We start from the raw sequence: 21306 nt of genomic DNA on the forward strand, positions 1-21306 counted from the left end.
GAAGGGGAATGGACCAGCACGCCATGGAAACAGTTAACTTTCTGAATGACAAAAGACTTAAAATAAACACAGGTTAAGTAGCCAAATATAATATAAATGACAGTTAATTCCCTTAGTAAAATGGGTTCTCCTACATTAATAGGGAAAAATGGAAATAAAATAGTTTTTAAAATTGCTAAGAAAAATCCCCAATAGCCCTATGTGGATGGACGAAGGGCAAGGGCAACTTGCTCATATAAACGGGAATACAAATGCCATTTAAATCTCAGCTTCATTCAAATGAGAGACATGATAACGAAACCCCCAGCACGTCGCATGCACACACGCGCGTGCGCGCACACACACACACCAGGTGTGGTGGCAGAATCCTGCCCTCCCAGCACTCAGGATATGAGGCAGGAGAATCATGATTCCTTTTAAGGACCTTATCTAAAGAAAAGAATAAGAAAGAAAGAAATCCATTTTTTTTTGCAGCTCAGATTTGCAAAGATTAAAATGTTCTGCAATACATTAGCCGAGAATAGATGTGGAGATGTAGGCACTGGCATAGACCACAACCACTCGTGACAGTTTCCTCTGTGCACCCTGGCAGATGGGGCAGTGGAGGAATTGCTACGTTTTAGCTAATCTCTGTGTGTATGTGTGTGTGCGTGTGTGCCTTCAGAGGTTAGAGAATCGATTCTCTCCTCTGTCTTGTGGGTCATGAAGATGAAACTCAGGCTTGACAGCAATCACCTGTATCTGCTGACCTATCTCACTGGCCCTTCATTTCAGTGTTCAGCCCTCAATGATCATTAACTTTCTCCATCATGCATTCCTATGCCATTTCAGTATCCCCATGCAGAAGTCCATCGGTGCCCCACCCTCCCTTCAGGAGTCCATCCTACACATACAATTACATGCGTGTCTCCATGCAAGCCAGCTCACAGCAGTGTCTCTGCCATTGCAAACGGTAGAGAAGTGCCCGAATCAGGAGGAGGGCTGCAGGGCTGCCCATTACGGGACTGAACTTCTGTACATAAGGATGCCCCAGTGTCAAAAATAATGAGACAGCTGTATGCATGAAGGTCTTCAAGACTAGATATCCAAGAGCAAATGTGTGCCTGTGTCACAGGCTAGCACCTGTAAAAATAAATATAAACCCATGTGCTCATCTAAACTAACTACCCCTGAAAGGGCATGAAGGAAAAAACTTGCTTCTCTTCTGGGAAGGCATCTGGGGTACAAAGAGGAAAAAGAGAATTGATTTTAATGCCCTGTTTCCTCCCCCCTCCCCCCGTGTACATAGATTATGTTCCAATCAATAGGAACATTGGTGGGTCTGTGATACACATCTAATACGAGAAAGTCCGCTGGCGATGGCAGCGGGTGAAGATCCCCGGACCACTCATCCTGTTACGCCACCATGCACTGATCAGAGCTGTGGGATGCAGACAAAGGGGCTCAGAACCAGCTGTGGAACGGGGTGTGAGTCCAGTAACATCGCATCTCTAGTGTCTGGAGAGGCAGCTAGGTGGATAGGGAATGCTTGGTCAGCGTCAACCGAGCCCGAGGTTTGATCCATAGAACCAGATAAACTGGTCAGGGTGGAGCATGCCTACAATCCCAATGACTAGGGAGATGGGGACAGGAGGGTCAGAAGTTCAAGATCATCCTCAGTCTACATAACAAGCGCTGGGCCAGCCTGGACTACGTGAGGTCCTATTTCTAAAAGCAAATGTATGCTCCACTTCTGGTACCTGTTTATTTGGTTCTAAGGATCAAACCTTGGGCTCGGTTGATGCTGATCAAGCATTCCCTATCCACCTAGCTGCCTCTCCAGACACTAGAGACGCGATGTTGCTGGACTCACACCCCGTTCCACAGCTGGTTCTGAGCCCCTTTGTCTGCATCCCACAGCTCTGATCAGTGCATGGTGGCGTAACAGGATGAGTGGTCCGGGGATCTTCACCCGCTGCCATCCCCAGCGGACTTGCTCGTATTAGATGTGTATCACAGACCCACCAATGTTCCTATTGATTGGAACATAATCCATGTATGAGATGTCTGGGGGACTCCCAACTGCCAGGACAGCAGGGTAGACAGACGATGGGGCCTACCATACAGGTAAGAAGAAAGGAGGGTAGACAGACAATGGGGCCTACCATACAGGTAAGAAGACAGGAGGGTAGACAGACAATGGGGCCTACCATACAGGTAAGAAGACAGGAGGGTAGACAGACAATGGGGCCTACCATACAGGTAAGAAGACAGGAGGGTAGACAGACAATGGGGCCTACCATACAGGTAAGAAGAAAGGAAGGTAGACAGACAATGGGGCCTACCATACAGGTAAGAAGAAAGGAAGGTAGACAGACAATGGGGCCTACCATACAGGTAAGAAGACAGGAGGGTAGACAGACAATGGGGCCTACCATACAGGTAAGAAGACAGGAGGCTGCGTGTCATCCTTGGCATCCTTCCGAGGAGCCACGCGGTTGGGCAGGCTGAGACCAATGTGATAATGGACCTGAATGAGCAGAGCCAGGAGCAGCTGAGGGTAGATGCGCCTCACACGGCTCACACAGCTGTTGACGGACAGGAGCTCACACAAGCCACTGGCTGCCTAGAGGTAGAGGGGAGGCCAGTGGCTTGACCCAGTTCATCCTCTCAGCACCGCTGGCTGTAGCCTAGCTTATTGCTCTGAGAGGCTGGGACTGGTTCACTAATTCAGTCTAGGAAAGCAGATGGGACCAACAAGCTGAGTGGGGTAAAAGGGAAGGAAAGCAGGTGCCTGGTCCTCACCGCCAGGGGCACAATGGAGGCCCGGCCCTTCTTGGTGATGGGTTTCTCCTTCAGGCTAGTCAGGAGCAGATCCAGCAGGTCTCGGACATCACAGCTGGGCTTTCGAAGTATCAGCTGCCTCCACATCTCTGCCCCGTTGCTAAGGAGGAGGGAGGATAGTTAGTGGTTGGTAAGGCAGGGGCCACCTGATGCCAATGGCTTCAGGGCTGAGGTGCAGGGCCAATGAAATGGTATCCAGGAGCACACCCGCAAGGAGTGGCCCTGAAAGCATTCTCCATGAGGCAGGAGGCTGGCAGTGATTGAGAACCCCGTTTGCAGGTTTCAGCCCCAGTGCTTTATCCTCATGTAATGTGCCACTGGGCAAACATTCATTAGAGTGGGCATCGTGTACCAGGCACCAAGCAAATCTCTGAGGATACAGACGCAGACGCCTGGAAACGCTCCAAGTCACTGACTTCTCGCACAGTAATAAAGGACATTATTCCCATTTTACAAAGGCAGAATGGAGGCTCGGGGAGGTAAAACCATCAGTCCAAGATGCTGCTGCTAACAGGCTGCAGAGGTAAGATGTGACCACACCCGATGACTCCAAAGCTGTCTCCCAAGAGCAGGAGTGGACGTCACAGAGCCCTCTGGGGCCTGGATCTTGCCCTTATTCCAGACTCCCAGGAAGCAAACTCCAGGCCCTTTGCCCAAAGCTATGCCAGCAGGAGGAGCAGCAGCACCAGGGCAGACTCTGGGCATTTGGCAGTGAGCTAAAGGGTTACTGAAACCCTTTTGCCTGGATGCCGGAGCATCTGAACCTTCCGCTCACTTCCCAGCTCTGTTCTCCTGGAAACCCAATAAAGATAGTATTTTAACTACGTTGCTAGGCAACATTGCTTAGGGTAAAAATGGTCATGTTTATAGCTGCCTGGTATATATAACATCTGGATCAGGGGGAACGATCATTAACTATAAGGACCAATGGAACAGCATGGGGCTTCCCAAGGACTGTGACCCTTGTGGCTGGACTAATCACTGCAGAGATGCAGAGAACAAGGATCCTGTAAGAGATTCTGGTCCCTCTGAGTCCCCTGGCTCTCCTACCCTCACAGCCACGGTTTACTTGGAAAGCATATAGGGAATAAATAGAAGCCCTCACTCTCGGGATCATAAATAGGGCCATCAAGTCAAGGGCAGCCCTGGTAACCTAATGACTGAGTGGTTCACAAAAGAAACCCCCTGTAGCTGTAGTTCAGCAATAGGGCACTTGCATACCATGGCCCTGGGTTCGATTCCCAGCACTGCATAAAGGAAAAAAAAAGACCTTAATGTAATTCCAGTACCTGAAAGTAGGAGGCAGGAAGATTGCAGTGAGTTTGAGGACAGTCTGGAATATATAATGAACAACACCCCCCCACACTTCCTCTTCTCCTTGTCACTGTCTACCCATTCATGTGTGTTCCCATCTCTGTGTGTGTGTGTGAGAGAGAGAGAGAAACAGAGGGGAGGAAGGGAGAGGGAGAGAAAGGAGAGAGAGAGAGACAGAGAGAGACAGAGAGAGGGGGAGAGGGAGAGGGAGACAAGGGGAGGAGAGAGAGACAGAGACAGAGACAGAGAGAGAGAGAGAGAGAGAGAGAGAGAGAGAGAGAGAGAGAGAGAGAGAGAAGAGCTCCCCCTGGTGGGCAGTACAGCTATAATGCGCTATAATGGTTAACTTCTTGGGCTAAATAGCTGGCCCTCAGGGTCCCCTGATCTTGACTCTGTGACTGACCTGCTCCTTGGGCACACCCCCTCTTGCACAGTTCTGCATATTCTTCCACATTTCCTCAGAATCAACCATCCTATGTAATCCCTTTCCCGATTCATTCATTTAAAGGAGCAATAGATGGGCTTGTCCAACAGGCTAAAGGAAGCAAGACTTGTCCTTTGTCACCATCTGGCTAGGCTCCTCTCCAGCCCAGACAAGGACCTCCATGGAGGCAGTGAGCGGGGAACCGCCTTCTGCTCACTGACACTGTGGAGCAGTCTTTCCTAAGGGAAAGCTGAAGACCAGAGAGGGCACAGGAGCTACCTGAGACCAGCAGCTACCGTTAAAGAAAGAGCTCCAGGGTAGATCCCCACGCTAGCAATACCTCAGCGGGTATAGAGGCCAAGAAATATCTCCAGAGCCTCACTTCAACTTCTGGAGACCAGCACTGAGTTAGGAATTAGAGACTGTACTTTCAATATATATCCAGCAATGCTCGGGCAGAGCCTGGCTGGCTGTCGTTACCATAGAATGTAGGAGCAGGGAAGGGTGGGGCTTCTCTAGACAAGAGCATCTCAGCCTGGGACAGGACTGCCTCAAGCCTTTGAGATCTACAAGATGGAAGCCTCCATGCTTGGTACCTGTCCAGTGGGAGGGGGCACATGAACAGGGCCACCACGACCTCGGTCATGAAGGAGCTGGCCAGGAAGGAGATGGGCAGCAAGGCCACCTCACGCGCCCGCGGCTCCTGGATGTGGCTCAGTTGCATATAGATGCCCTGCATGATCTCTGGAATCTGGAGGCCGCAGTGAGCAGGGGGAAGGCAGACTCGTAGAAGAAGCAGAGAGGGGACAAGAAGCATGGGTAGACGGCAGAAGGACGAAGGACGTAGGGTAGAGTAACAGAAGGGGACCAAAGAGACAGGGAGAGGAAGCACAGGACAGGACAGAAGTGAGGAGAGATGTTTAGGGGCCTGCTACTCCCCCTGGAGTGAGACAGACCCCTAACTGACGTCCCCACTCAGGGCTGGTGCCTCCTTCTCCTCCCTAGCCCAGCGCTCAGTTCCAACCCCGCCCACAGGCAGGCAGGCTATCCCAGTAGAAGCAGGATCCCGGGGGACTCCCTCAGTCTGATATCAGGGCCTCTGCCTCCAAGAGGCCTTACCACCTCCAGCGCCCTGTGACGATACCACTCCAGCACAGAACTGAGTGTGACCTCCGAGGCCAGCTGCATCATCTCCCCGGAGTCCTTCCCCTGAGCCTCTGAGATGTCCTTCAGGCCTTCCAAGGCTGCTAACAGCAGGTCCTTTACCTGCTGGGGCCCCAGGAAGTCTCCAAATTCCTGAAATATGGATAGAGAGGTCTTGGCACTGCTGCATAAGGCAGATCCCCTGAGACACACAGAGAAGCATAGACTCCACCCAACTCGAAAAGAAAGGGTGCCGGACACCAGACACATTCTCTAATGCGTGCATGTTAGACCCACTGACGAGGTCAGAGGGACAGCAGGGCACCAAGGTGCTCCTGTAGCCCAAGCTGCTTAGGAGGCTGAGGTAGGAGGACTACATGAGCCCAGGGGGTTGAGAGTAGCCCGAGGAGGGTAACAAGGCTCCATCTTTAAAAGAAGGAAAAGAGAGAGACAGACAGACAGACAGAGAGAGGGAGGGAGGGAGAAGGAAGAGGAAGGGGAGGACAACGGACAGGGACAATATGGCCCCTGCCCCCAGAATTGGCTGGCAAGCACCCGGGAGAAGGAAGTCAAGGGCTGGAATAGCAGTTCTCAACCTCCCTGATGCTTCCACCCTTTCCCACAATTCCTTATGTTGTGGCGACCCCCCCTAGAATTATTTCACTGCTACTTCATAACTATAATTTTTCTACTGTTATGAAATGGAATGTATATATATATGATATACAGGGTCACACATCAGATACCCTGTATATCAGATATTCATTACAGCTCATAAATAGAACAGAGAGGACAGAGGAGGGCACCTGGGAAGGCTGTGCCGCCTGAGAAGGCTTCCTTCCTAGGATGCTTTCTAGTGGCAACCCCTTGTCCCTCCCATCCCGGCCTGGGAGGCCTGACCACTGGTAGTCACCGCAATGACACGCAGAATGTTCTGGCATGGACTGACAGGGTTGTAGGGCCCTAGAAAGTGCTTGTTGTTCTCATACAGCTCTTTCTTGTTGGTGTCTTCCTTGTCCTTGGTTCCTACAGGAGAAGACACCTTCTGAGGAATCCTGACCCCCACCATTGCTTTGAACTGTCTGTCAAGCCCACATCATCATCCCGCACAGTTGGTCTTCACATAGTGAACAGGCACAGGCAGCTGGTACCCAAGTAAAGAAACAACACAACCAGCCCCCCCAGGAGCCCCTCCTCTGACCCCCTCTCAGCACCTAGAGCAACAACTATTCTGGTTTCTGAGGCCCTAGGTAGAGGGCCTTGCTTTTGGACTTCTCATCAATGGACTCGCAAAACATTATCCCTTGTGGATGGTTTCACCCTGCAGCCGCCGGTACTTATTCTCATTCATTCGCAGTGTAGTCGTTTCCTACGCTAGGAGGGCTGCAGCGTGCATGCCTGTCTTACTTGGCATGCACCTCTAGGCTGCTTCCAGCCCTCCTGCCCTGTGCTGCTGTGGGCACACAGCAAGTCTCCTGGTGAACATATTGACGCGTCTGCCAGGGATGCGCCAGGGGAGAAATCCCCGACTCACAGTAGGCTCGGGCTCACCCTCCTGAGACGTGCCAGACCATTTCCCAGCCCTGTCTCCCTGAGCAGTGTGCAAGAGCCCCTGCCGCTTCAGCCCAAGGCATTATCTATTTCATTTTGTTATGCTATTCTAGTAGCCAGTGGATTTTGTTTCCCTTTTTCAATTGTTTGGTTGGTTGGTTGGATTTGGTTTTGGTTTTTAAAATAAGGCCTCACCATGTAGCCCTGGCTGGTCTGGCATTCACTATGTAGACCAGGCTGGCCTCTAACTCACAGACCTGCCTCTGCCTCCAGAGTGCTGGGATTAAAGGGTGCAGCCTCCACATCTGCCTCACCCCGTTTCCAGTTCTTGGATAGAATCCGGGGCCTGATGCATGCTAGACAAGCACTTACCCACTAGATACCCACAGCTTTGCAATCCTCTTTTGGATTTGAGCTGTTCCTGTGTTCAGGTGGTGTTTTTATTTTGTTGGCTTATTGTTACTTAGGCTTGGTTTTCTTGAGACACGGGGGCTCTCATAACCCAGGCTGGCCTCCAGCTCTCTCTGCTGCAGAGGAGGGCTTGAAGGCCTATGTCCCTGCCTCTCTCCCCCTAGTGCTGTGCACCACCATATCTGGTCTATTGTGTGTGTTTCCAGAGGTGAGGTCTCTTGTCCAGAATGGCCTCGACCTTCCCATCCAGTGCTGGTACTGTCACTATGTGCCGCCAGGCCCAGCCCTGGTGACACCATTAGCGAATGCCGGTCTCTCCAGCCTCTGCTGCTTTTGTTCCCTTTGTATCTAACTTACTCTGTGCTTTACTTGTTTGTCTTGCCTATTATCTGTCTCCTGGCAACAAGAAGGTAAGTCAAAGAGAGAGGTGCTTAATGAATCTCTTCTCGAGGCTGTGCCCCCAGAGCTTGGGCAGTGCCTGGCACAGAGAGCCTCCTGGTCTTCTGGGAAAGGAAACACCTTTAGGAACTATGCCCTCATCGGAGCCAGGCCTGGGTCCTTCCTGGAGCCATTCAGTCTGCACAAAGCCTGGGCACAAGAAAGGGTCGCTGAGGCAGTGTGAGTGAACAGAGGCAGAAGGGCCTGGGGTTCTGTGGCCAGGCACTTTCCACAGATTGCCAATCCAAGCTCATGTCCCCCTCCTCCAGAGTGACTGTGGCCAGGGGCGCTCCCAAAGAATACAGGGCTCTCAGCTCAACCTGGGTTTCAGCAGGACGGATCATACTCAGATACCTGAAAAGTGACTCACTGTTCATCTGCATTCAAATTAAACTGGACGTCCTCCATTTCCAGCCATCTCTGGCAGCCTCACTTTGGTCTGTACTGTCCCCATCCTAGGGCCAATCAGTATTGTAGACTACCATTGAAGGATCTTGAACCCCAGTCAGTGGAAGAATATCTCAGGAAACATTGCCCCAAATGCTGGGACTAAGAAAGATCAGAGACCCCAGACAGATCCCAGAAGCAGAGGTAGGAGATTGGGGAGGGGGGGAGAAAGTTCTGTGTGATAAGAGCCTATGACATGGAGCCCTGAGTTGGTCTTTCCATGTGCTCTTACGAAAAATAGCATTTAATATTTCAAAAAAACTATGAATTACACTCTACCATAACCCTGTACAGATGAGGAAATCTAGGCAAGGCAAGTGCTGTCTTGAGGCCACCCAGCTGAGAAAGTCGAGTGTCATAGTCAGGTCTGCTATACAGGCCACTCTGCCTCCACAGTCAGGGAGTCTAAGTGACCAGCCAAAGTCTCCTGGTTGAGATAGAGTCAGGACGAAGGAGAAAGAGAGGCCAGAGGCTGGAGGCAGCTGGCACTGGGCAGTCCAGGGAGAGGTAGGCTCATGCCATCTCACAGGCTCCCTGAAGCCTAATCTCAGGACGGTCTCTCACTAACAGGCTCCAGATTCTAATGGAGGACCTGGCCTTCATTAGTTCCTAATGCATAGTCTGTGAATATGGTCATATGCCAGGCCAGGACTACACTCGGGACCAACAGAGGACCTTGCCCTCCCCTCGTGGTATTACAACCTAGTAGGAACAACAGACAAAAGAAGAAGTCATCCATAATGCCTAGATACCCATGGTACCATGGGAAGGAGAAATTAAGGTTGGAACAATACAGAAAAGCTCAGTTAATGAAGGGTGGCTTCCATCAATATGAATTTGCTATCTAGACAGGGCAGTACATGCATATAGCCCCAGTACTTGAGAGGCTAGCTATATAGTTAAGACCCTGTCTCTAAAACAAAACATGCAAAATAAAAGCTAGTTTGTATGGAGATAAGGGTTTCACATCAGCTCCCAATCCCTACCTGACCCTTGCTGCCCTTCTTCCAGTTGCCCAACTGTACCACCAAGCTCCCCTCTCTAGTTTTGCAGCTGCTTGGGACATACGTTTCTGGAGATCCAGGATAGTGTAGAGGATGGCAATGCCATCCAGAGCCTCCCGGCCGATCTCTTCATCAGGATCCCCGATACGAAGAAGGAGCCTCCCCAGCAGCAGACCCAGTGCTGGGAACCCTGAGGCCATCTGTTAGTGCCATAACCACAGGGAGGGGGTCTATATATGACAGCAGCAGATCAGCAGAGAAGAGTCCCCAGCGTGTCCACCCCTCCAGGAACACTCACGGAGAAAGGCAGGGTCATGAGTGTGTGGTTCAGCACAGAGATGTTGCTGTTCACAGCCCGTGCTCGCTCATGGGCCTTCCCAGAGTTCATCCAGGGCCCTAGGGGCTATGGGGACAAGGAAGAGACTCTGCTGCCATTGACTGCCAGCCCTTACTGTCCAACAGGTAAGCCAATAGCTTGCAAGAATCTTCCAGAAGAAGGCAATTAGCCATAGTTCTCCTTCTCTGATGGCTCAATGACAGATGGGGTTTGAGCTGAGAATGGGACTCAGACCAGAGGAAGGGAGAGGGGTCAAGGAAGAGGCACGGAAGGGACAGCAACAGGGGTCAGGGTGGAGGAAAGGGGGGGAGGCAAGGGCAGGAGCTGCAAGAGATGGCTGTAGGGAGCACAAGGGCAGAGGTCCAGGCCTGTGACCCCTGCTACTCAGGAGATCATACTGGGCAGCTCACTAAGACAATGTCTACAAATAAAAAAGTTTTAAAAAGAGCTATGGTGCCAGGCAGTGGTGGCGCACACCTTTAATCCCAGCGCTCAGGAGGCAGAGGCCAGTGAATCCCTGTGAGTTCGAGGCTAGCCTGGTCTACAAGAGCTAGTTCCAGGACAGCTATGATTGTTACACAGGGAAACCCTGTCTCGAAAAACCAAAAAGAAAAAAAAAGGGGGGGCTGTAGCTCAGTAGGTAGAGCTTGCCTAGGAGGTGTGAGGGCTTAGGTCCAACCCCCAATATCGTCAAAAACTCAATAAAACAGTATAAAATACGATGAGGAAGCAGAGCTTTGAATTTGAGCTGGTATCCTGAAGTCACTTCTTTGGGATCCACCTCCCACTTCTATCAAGTTTTCCGGTTTCCCTCTGCCTCCCCGCTCCCTCCCCAGCCACCGTGCTGCACACCTCCAAGATGCTCTTCAGTCCCACGGGCGTAGGGTCTTCGATAAAGAGGGCGTTGAGCAGTTTCTGCAAGGAATCTAAGGTCTGGTGGTAAAGTGTCTGTAGACAGAAAGAGGACAGGGCTGCTGGGGGCTCCCAGCAAAGCTGCCAGCCCCAGACACCCCCTGGGTTGGTCCTGGAGGAGGGTACACTTGGACACACAAAAACTGTATCTGGCCCCATCTCTGTGCCTCACCTAATATACAGTAGTAGGCAAATTACTTCCTCTCTGTGGAATCGAGTTTATTTAGCAACAAATTGGGAATTAGTATCCCCTGACTTCCCGGGGACGGGGGCATGAGCAGAAGCCTGGCATTCGCTGCCTGGCACGCGCCAGACAAGTGCCTGGTGATTTGAGTATCCTCCATCACTTGGTCTTTAAATTGTTTTTCTCATTTTACAGATCCGGGAACACCTATCCAAGGTCTCACAGCAAGGAACAAAGACTTAGGGCTGGAGAGCCGTCAGGCCTATCTGGCTTTATCTTCTCCAAAGTGTTCTGCTTCCTGTTACTTCCAGACCCCCCTAGATCCCAGGCAACCCTTAGGGAAGCCATCTCTGCCTTGCCCAGGTTCCTCCTTATTTTCCTATACTACAGTCCCACAGTTGCTCCGTGAGGACAAGCAAAGCTGAGTGGTGGAGCTCAGACTGCTACGGGAAGACCCTCTCTTTCTTACCTGCTCTCCTTCTGCGGGCTTCCATAAGTCTATTCCCTGGGTTGTCCTTATCCCAGCTTCCTAATTTCACACACTCTAGAGTCAGTGGCCCTTAGGATCACACCGCAACCACTAAGCAAGCCCTACAACCCGCTTGCTTCTATGACTGCTGCTTATTAGACACTACTGCCCTCTGCCGGCAATACTCGTAACTACAAGAGAGCCTGTTCTTTCCACAGCAAGGATTCTGGTGGTGGTGACCTTGAGTCCCCACAAGGCACCAACTTGAGAACCCAGAGTTTATCTTTCTGTGTGGTCTGACTCCTACCATCCTAAGCTCTCAGAGTTCCTGTCTCACCCTTCAGACTCCAGTCACACTGACTCTTGTCGTCCTGGCAGTTGGCACGGGTTCTGGACAGGATCTTTATAACACCCTCTTTCAAGGAATCACAACATCTCCCACCCTCCCTAGGCCATGTCCATCATCCACTCTCCTTTTGGTACCCCGTAGGTTATGCGTGTAGTGCTGACCACCCCTGAGATTTTGCATTTGACTGATTCTTTGATAGCACTCCCCCCACCCCCACCCCGTCCCCACTGCTACAAGATGGCCTTAGTGATGTGGCCAGGGACACGGTTAACACCTGCTGAGTGAAAAGGGGGTGGAATGGCTGGGCTTCCTCTCACCCAACCTCCCGCCTGACCCTAGCTTTCCTTGCATCCTACAGCATCCTACAGCTGAGCCCCACCCCACTGGTACCTCCAGGAATAACTCTGCCGAGGCTTTCAGGATGCTTGCCAAACCCTCTTTGAGGTTCTGTTCTTCCAGATCTCTGCCCAGTTTTCCCCAGTCTTCTTCCTTACGGCCCAGTCCTTGGTCCTACCCTCTAAACCTGGCCCCTTTTTATGACTCTGGAGCCTCTGTCTACATCCCAGATACAGGACAGGGTTTACAAGTGGACACGCCCTCCTAGGGAGTCACTACTGCAATAGTTCCCTTATTTGCTAAACGGTTATCGAGCACCTGTTCAGGCTGACACAGGAGAGGTGAGTCACTCCAGTGATTCCAACAGTCAAGGATTGGGGGGCCTGGGGGGCTCACGGTGGACTAATTATAGAAAGCCCCTACTCATCCCTGTGAGTTGTCCCTTCTGGGCCTGTCCCCAACCTAAAGACCCACCAGGAGGAGAGGACTCACCTGGATGACCTCTGCCTTGGCCTCATCTTTCTCCTGCATGGATCGCACCGAGGGCAGGGAGAACACACTCCGCACACAGGTGTTCACCAGCTCCACCCTGTCCCGCACACTCAGGGCAGGCTTGGTGTGACTGAGAGAGAGAGAGAGAGAGAGAGAGAGAGAGAGAGAGAGAGAGAGAGAGAGAATGCAAGGGGTGGAGTGAGGGAGGGGTCAAGGACATAGTGGGGAAGAGGGCAACTATTTCAGCTAGGCCACCTGGGACAAGTTGAGGTGCGAGCAAGAGCGTGGAGGTGACCTGTTCTGTGGGGACCAGGCAGGGAGAGAGGGAATGGCTCTGAGTGGACAGAGGCAGGTGTGGGAGAAGGAGCAGAGCTTAGGAGAGAGAGACACACACAAGCGGTGGGTACCTCAGCTGTGCCAGGATCTCCATGGCTTGCCGGCGGACAGGGCTCAAAAGGGAATCCACAGGCTCTTCCTGAATCTGTCTCTGGGTGGAGAGCACAAAGCCGGTGAGGGCAGCTGTGGCTGACTCCCAGGCTCAGACAGCAGGTCATGCAGGCTCTGGACCTGGGCACACTCTCCCAGTGGACAGGTAGGAGAGCCAGCTACCGCCTAGACCAACCTCAAGCTCTCAAGACCACTCAACCTCCAGCGCCCTGATCTGCACGTCCCACGTGGAGAGCTCAGTAACGGCCATCCCCATGGTACCCTTTCTGTGACTGACAGCTAAACCGTGGAACTGACCCACGTAACAAGCACCAGGTGTGGCCACTGAGAGCTGTCCAGTTGAATTCCTCAAACATCCTCCTACTTTTCACTTGTCATCTAACAACTACACAAGGTAGGTGTTCAATTAATGTCAGCTAATCAAAGGGAGAAAGTTTCTTTTCTTATGCATCGTGTATGGGCAGATGGGTATGTGAGTTGTGTGTGTGTGTGTGTGTGTGTGTGTGTGTGTGTGTGTGTGCTCACGTGCACATGTATGCAGAGACCAGAGTGTATCATTCTTAAGGAGCCACACATCTTGGTTTTGAGGCAAGGGCTCTCTTGGGTTCCAAAGCGGGTCAGTTAGGCTGGTCTGATTGACCAGAGCGCCCATTATGTCTCCTCAGCGCTGGGATTATAAAGGTGTGTCTAAATACCATGCCTGATTTTTATGTGTGTCCTGGGCTTTAAACTCGGGAACTCTTTCTTGTGAGGCAAACACCACTGTCTAGGCTAAGCCCTCTAGCCCCTTTCTCTCTTAAGGACCACAAAGCCAAATATAACTGTGAAAGCCCCCATGGTGAGTGATGTATGGTTACGAGGAAGCTGCTTTAGGGAGCTCTCTGAAGTTACCCACCAAGAGGGATCTCTGGGGAGGGGGAGAAAGGGTTGACAGCAGCTGCTCTCAGCTGCATAGACTTCACAATGGGCTAATCCCTGGGTCGTGTCTTCCCACAAGCAAAGCTAGGCATGATCACACCCATTTCTGAGATGGGAAGAGTGAGGCTCAGAAAAGGAAATAACTTGTTCATGCTCCCTCTTGGCAGGAGGGGCAGTGAGAGGCAGAACTGAGCCTCAAGCCCAAGAGGCCTGTCTCCTGCTCCTATCCCCCTCCCAGCTCTCTCCAGAAGTCCCACCCCCGCAGCACTGGGCCTGTGGCTCCCATACCATCATCATCTTCACCGTTGTCTCCTTTTCTCCTTTCGTTTCTATCAGGTCCTGATCCTTCTGGAAAGCAATGGTGTTCTCTACCTTCAGGGCCATGGAAGCAGAACCGCAGGATTCCCCTGAGTCCTGCCCTCCATCTGAGCAGCATGAACAGCACCCTCTGGTCACCCAGCACCTGCAGCTCTCCCAAGCCACCCAACCCTGGCATCAGTCCATGTCTAGGTCTGGTTTCTGATTGCTGTGATAAAATACTCCAACAAAACCTGGCCTAGTGGCACACGACTTTAATCCCAGCATTCAGAAGGCAGAGGCAGGTGGATCTCTGTGAGTTTGAAGCCAGCCTGGTCTCCAGAACGAGTTCCAGGACAGCCAGAGCTACACAGAGAGACCCTATCTCAAAAAAAAAAACCCAAAGTAAATAAACGAATACAAACACCCTGACAAAAGCGACCTAAGGGGAAAGGATTTATTCTGGCTCCCAGTTCAGGGAACCATTCATCGTGGTGGGGAAGTCACAGGACAGAAGCTTTAGAGTAATGGTCACATGACACCCATAGGCAATCAAGTGCTCAGCTCCTCTCTCCCCCTCTCAGGACAGTCCAGGATCCCTGCCTAGGGAATGATGCTACCCACAGTGGGCCGGTACCCAACTGATGTAATCAAGATAATCCCTTGAGAAGTAGAAAGTAGAAAAAGACAGATCTCCTGAGTAAATTGGGAACATGGGGACCTTGGGGGAGGTTTGAAGGGGAGAGGGGAGAGGCAGGGAGGTGAGCAGAGAAAAATGTAGAGCTCAATAAATATCAATAAAAAGTATAAATCAAAAAAAGATAATCCCTTGCAGACATATACACATGGTCTAGACACTTTCTCTGGAACTCTCTTCCCAGGTGATTCTTGGTTACATCAAGCTGACAATTAAAGCTATCACAGCCCAAGAGAAGGGACATGTTTCTGCAGGGGGTGTCTGGGTATATATGAAGATTAGAGCCAGGGGATGGCGCATGCTTTTAATCCCATGACTCGGGAGGCAGAGGCAAGCAGATCTCTGTGAGTTCGAGGCCAGCCTGGTCTACAAGAGTTAGTTCCAGGACAGGCTCCAAAGCTACAGAAAAACCCTGTCTCGAACCCCTCCCCCAAAAAAAACAAAGAAGAAGAAGAAGATGATGATGATGATTATTAGTGATGGGAAGGATGGCTCCTGAAGTTGCATTTGAGGGACTATAAGGCACCTTCCCTCTCTAATCAACTAAAGGAGGACAGACCTTAAGGATCCATAGACCTCAACCTGAAAGTCTACCACAGTAACACTTCTTCCTAAGCCTTTTGGTAAGTTCCAGTCCAGTTAAGGCATTCTGCTACGTGAGAGATGGAGCCCATTCGCCTGTGTCAACCCATTGATTCCCATCATCTTAAGGAGGAAGAACAGGGTCATATGAAATGAATAGCTTAACATTACACAGTGAAGAAAAAAAGCCACCTTGATCTGATGCAGACTATGGAATGTTAATGATGGCCACAAGTGTAACGGTCTGCTCTGTCCCTTTAAGAGACAAGTCACACCCACTCCCTTTCCCATCCCCTGAGGCAGCTGATCTTCAGCTTCCAGCCTGAGTCCCTTTCTTTTCCATCTCTCCCCTGGAGAGGCAGCTTCTGCCTTGCTCCATTCTCTCCATTTTCCCCTTCCCCCATCTCTCAGTCTCTCTCTCTGTTTCTCTCTGCTCTTCCCCTTTCTCTCCTTACTCCCTCTCCCCTTCCCTTCCATAACCCACTAAATAAATATCCAACCTCACCTATCCATGTCTCTCGCCCACCAAGTGGCTCCCTGCCCAGGACCAGCTGCCTTTGGAGACCTGTGGCATGATCTCGTAGCATCATCTGTCTCTCCTCGTGGGACTCACTGCCATTTGGGGAACTGCACCGTGCCTGCCTGGGACTGGCTGCTCTCGGGACCTGGTGCCCACTGCCTGCCACTTGGGGGATCTGCAGCATTTTTACTTAATCCATTATAAAAAGTTCTTTTCCGCTTGTCCCATCAATGGACAGAATCTTCTCCAGCTCTGGCTCAGACTATTGTGAAAGGAGCGTGTGTCAGTATTTACCCCTGCACACGCTTCTCCTTTCTGTCACCCAGACATCATGCTGAAGGAAAGTCAGACTAGACTAAGGAGGAATGAGCCCATGCAGACAGGGAGCCTCGTGAATAAGGATCAATCAAGTTCCAGCCCCCTAAGAGATCTGTCTGTACAATGTAGAACAGATGAACCACCCAGCTGAATTCAGTCAAACAGCAGCAAAGAGAAGGTCACCCTGGGAATCCTTCCTCCCCAGCAGCAGACTGAACTGAACTGCTTTGGGTTATTAATTGCAGTTTGAAAAGGGGGGAGGGTGCCAGTATAGAATAAATATAGAATATATACCTATATATAAATATAGAATGAATCGCCAGGGACAGCCACTCATGAGTGGACAGTCAGGCTTAATTCTGAGTAAGGGTGTGGAGGCCCAAAGAGGCCAAAGGTCACAGAGTTTGGAACTGGTTTTTAGTTCATTCAAGGTTATTGAGCTTCTAACTCAAGCAAAGGTCCCACCTAGCTGTGAATCAGGGTTCTGCTCTCTCGAGGCTATTGTCCACAGGTGTACCAAGTTGTCAGACCTGTGCTCCTGAAATAGGGAAGTTGGTTCCTACCTAAAACAAAAGTCTAAGAATCCAACTAAGTTCCAGTTCCCTTTGTGGAAATAACTTGGGATTCCACCCAGGGAGTGGTGGAATTTGCCTACAGAGTGTTTGGTCTAGGTCATGAGTCTAGGACACCAGCGATGAATATAGCCCACGACTTTCAATTTGTATGTCAATGCAGTCTTTCGTTTTACTTCTGTGTTTTAGGGTCAGGGGTATATTAACCAGTTGGAAATCAAACACTGGTGAATTTTCAGTACTCACTGAAATTCCCTCCCTATACCATCCTATATGTTTCTGCATTTTATTATTTTCGTTCGCTCTTTGTATTCTTTACTATATTTCTAAATTCCCATGCCTCCACTCTGGAAGAGGGTATTTTTGTCGTGGCTGGCCTCCGACATAAGGGGAAGGGTCTATTGACCCAGCCTAAAATATCAGGTCACTATTCTGTGCTTAGAGTTGGAATTAGCGTCCGGCACATTGTAGAGCCCTGTCAAGCTCGCTGAATGAGGGCAGGGATTGCCTTCCCTGTACTGGCACTGAGCTTGGGTCTGAAAGGGCCTCACTTCAACTCCACAGGCCCACTCTCTAGAGGAGGAGACTGCTCCTGACCGCAGACCATCCCACCACATCCATACGTGTATAACACAATTGTCTGCCCCTACTGGCCTGGCCTTTTCTGCTACACAGTCCAGACTATTTTTAGCCTTTCTGTCCCTTTCAGAGCCCCTCCCACAAGTCATTCAGCTGTTAAAGACTTTTGGCGATGGTGGCGCACGCCTTTAATCCCAGCACTCGGGAGGCAGAGGCAGGTGGATCTCTGTGAGTTCGAGATCAGCCTGGTCTACAGAGCTAGTTCCAGGACAGGCTCCAAAGCCACAGAGAAACCCTGTCTCGAAAAAAAAAAAAAGACTTTTATTTAGAACCTACTTGCCAAGCACTACTCTGCCTCCTGAAGGCTCGGCTGTAAGACAAACAAAGATTCCTGGCCTTCTTTGGAAGACTCTAGTGGGAGAGACTGCTGGGGTCTGAATCTGAAATGTTTCCCACATGCTCCGTCTGCAGCTGCTGACGCTGTAAGGAGAGACTGTGGATCCTTTAGGCTGCATGGCCTGAATGGAAGAAGTCAATCACTAGGGAACAGTGTTAGGGGTATGGTCTGCTTCCTGTCTCACCATCGCTGCTTCCTGGTCTTCTGGAAGTGCGGTATCTGCCACACACTCCCACAGCCTGCCCCTGGGATGACTGACACCCTCTGAATCCGTGAGCCAAATAAACCTTTCCCCCCTTGAACTGTTTCTGTCGGGTCTTTTGGTCACAGTGGCGCAAAGGAAACTGAAATGGAGGTGGATGAGCAACAAGAGGGGCTGGTGACCACTCAGCGCATCAGGTAGCACAGAGCTCCCGGGAGGGAGCAGAGATAGAGCAGAGGGGTGGGCGGGGCCAAGCCAGAACTGGGTGTGGTGACGTGTACCTGGTGTCCCACCACTCAGGAGGCAGAGACAGGAGGATTGCTACAAGCTCGATGCCAACCTGTTCTACATATCAAGTTCCAGACCAGCTAAGGTTAAACAGCAAGACTCTACCCAAAAAGAGGATGGGCAAGGAGGGCAGGATGGGAGGGGGGAAGGAGAAGGGAGGGGACAGAGGGAAGGGACCGACAGTTGAGCGTACCAGAGCTGTTTTGTTGCCATCGTCTCTGTCCTCTGGCACGTTGACCTTCCCATCTTCAGAGGTTCCTGCACGTCACAGATTCGGTGAAAGAGGGAAAAGTAGAGCATGGTGTCCCCAGGAAGCCATCTTCCCATCTCTCCTCCCCAGTGGGTCTCTCCAGTCCTCACTCTCTCACCAGACCGACAAAGCTTGGAAAATGTAAATCAGCTCTTGCCGTGGACTCTCCCTAGAAGCCTTCAGTGAAACTCCTTGTCATTGATCGTGTGTTGTGGCCCTGCCTGGTCAGTCTCCCTGTCCACCTCTCCAGCTTTATCTCCCCTGCTCTCCTCCATTCCCAGGTCTGTCTCTACTGGCCTCTGTCCAGTTCCAGGCAAGCTTCTGGTCAGGTGGTTTTCTCTACTCCAGCCACTATGCCCTAGGGATCTCGTTTTCAGGCCTCACCCTGCCTGCCACACCTCTCAAAGGCCTCTCCTGGCCTCTGGGATAAGAGAAAGCATGTGTACCGCCCAGAACAGGCTGTTTGTGTCCTTCAGGGCTTATCCCTTTGATAGACCCTGGTTACAGTGGCTGAGTGCTGTTTTCTCAGCCCAGATCCCTTGCTTTACTTTGGGTGAAAGAGCCCCTTTCTTTCCTGTAGGTTCCTATTCCCAGCAATTAGGTAAAAACCCCACCCATTCTTCTTTTCAAAGAGGGATTGGTCTGCAATCCAAGCTTGGCCAATTAGAGTGTCCCGTTCCCCTAATTGACAGGACCAGGGATGGGTACTTAGCTGATGAGGGCCAATAAATGCCTTCTGTTTAAGGGGACACTGAAGGAGAACAGATCTCTATCCATCTGAGGTCAAAGCCACCAGGGTCTGGGTGAGCAGGGATTCAGGAGGAACTTGGTCTAGCTGCCAGAGGATGCAAGAGGGTTGAGCCAAGGGGAAGAGAACACAACTGGTCCAAGACATTGGCTTCTAACTACGATTCTCCACTGAAAACAGAGAGGCTCCTGGGAGGAAAGGCAGGTCCCGGGAAAGTCTAGGTTGAGCCTGGGACTCTGGCCCCAGTAAACAAGGAGAGCTCCGAGGAGAATGGAAGAACATACATGCTTACCTGGAGGAAGTTCTGCTGCGGAAACTAAAGAAATCTTATCAACATAACTATGATAGCAACTGATTTATAACCCTTAAATAAACTAGAAAACGACACAAATAAATGTACCCATAACTTGAAAATTTAGATGAGCGGGATAATTATGTGTGTTCAACGCCCTCCCTCATCACAAGATAGTACAAGGGAAAAACAAGGCTTCCCAGTGTAGAACCTCAGCACAGCCCTCCTGCCAAGAATCAAAACCAAAGAACATTACTCAACTCCATATGGAAAAACAAAAAGCCCAGAATAGCTAAAACAATCCTGTACAATAAAGGAACTTCTGGAGGCATCACCAACCCTGACCTCAAGCTATACTATAGAGCTATAGTAATAAAAACAGCTTGGTATTGGGATAAAAACAGACATGTAGATCAATGGAATCAATCTGAAGACCCTGACATTAATCCATGCACATATGAACACCTGATTTCTGACAAAGAAGGCAAAAGGGGACAATGGAAAAAGAGAAAATATCTTTAACAAATGGTGCTGTCATAACTGGATGTCAACATGTACAAAACTCAAGTCCAAAGTCAGGCGGTGGTAGCACACGCCTTTCTTTAATCCCAGCACTCGGAAGGCAGAGGCAGGTGGATCTCTGTGAATTAGAGGCCAGCCTGGTCTACAAGAGCTAGTTCCAGGACAGGTACCAAAGCTACAGAAAAACCTTGTCTCGGAAAAAAAAAAAGCAAAACAAAAACAAACAAAAAACCCTCAAGTCCAAGTGGATCAAGGACCTCAACATAAAACCAGTTATACTGAACCTGATAAAAGAGAAAGTGGGAAGTAGCCTTGAACACATTGGCACAAGATACCGCTTCCTAAATAGAACACCAGGAGCACAGACACTGAGAGAAACAATCAATAAATGGTCAATAAGACAAAATGCAGCCTACAGAATGAAAAAGATATTCATCAATCCCACACTGGACAGAGGGTTGATCTCCAATATATATAAAGAACTCAAGAAACTAGACACCAGGCCAGGCACCTTTAATCCCAGCACTTGGGAGGCAGAGGCAGGTATATCTCTGTGAGTTTGAGGCCAGCCTGGTCTACAAGAGCTAGTTCCAGGAAAGGCACCAAAAGCTACAGAGAAACCCTATCATAAAAAACCAAAAAAAGAAAAAGAAAAGAAAGAAGGAAGGAAGGAAGGAAGGAAGGAAGGAAGGAAGGAAGGAAGAAAGAAAGAAAGAAAGAAAGAAAGAAAGAAAGAAACTAGATACCAAAATACCAAAAAATACAATTTAAAAATTGGGCCGCGCAGTGGTGGCACACACCTCTAATCCCAGCATTCGGGAGGCAGAGGCAGGCGGATCTCTGTGAGTTCGAGACCAGCGTCTACAAGAGCTAGCTCCAGGACAGGCTCCAAAGCTACAGAGAACCCCTATCTCGAAAAAAATAAAAATAAAAATGAGGTGGAGAGCTAAATAGAGAATTTTCAACAGAAGAAACTCAGATAGTCAAAAGACGTTTAAGGAATTGTTCAACATCCTTAATCATCAGGGAAATGCAAATCAAAG

The 21306-nt window shown here is 50.4% G+C and overlaps 1 protein-coding gene across 1 annotated transcript in view; it reads right to left on the bottom strand.

Annotated features, from left to right (window-relative positions):
* The window catches only part of Mroh7 (maestro heat like repeat family member 7), a 46168-nt gene that overhangs the window by 18210 nt on the left and 6652 nt on the right, over positions 1–21306 (bottom strand). Inside the window, exons 2-13 of the mRNA XM_075945517.1 lie at positions 18645–18709; positions 14288–14371; positions 13042–13121; positions 12635–12764; positions 10745–10840; positions 9854–9958; positions 9620–9755; positions 6618–6730; positions 5681–5857; positions 5158–5312; positions 2785–2923; positions 2415–2605 (exon numbers count right to left, since the gene is read on the bottom strand). Coding sequence (XP_075801632.1) covers positions 2415–2605; positions 2785–2923; positions 5158–5312; positions 5681–5857; positions 6618–6730; positions 9620–9755; positions 9854–9958; positions 10745–10840; positions 12635–12764; positions 13042–13121; positions 14288–14371; positions 18645–18709 — 1471 coding nt within the window. The remainder of the gene's footprint in view (positions 1–2414; positions 2606–2784; positions 2924–5157; positions 5313–5680; positions 5858–6617; positions 6731–9619; positions 9756–9853; positions 9959–10744; positions 10841–12634; positions 12765–13041; positions 13122–14287; positions 14372–18644; positions 18710–21306) is intronic.

The sequence above is a fragment of the Microtus pennsylvanicus genome, chromosome 13 (assembly GCF_037038515.1).
Source record: "Microtus pennsylvanicus isolate mMicPen1 chromosome 13, mMicPen1.hap1, whole genome shotgun sequence".
NCBI lineage: Eukaryota > Metazoa > Chordata > Mammalia > Rodentia > Cricetidae > Microtus > Microtus pennsylvanicus.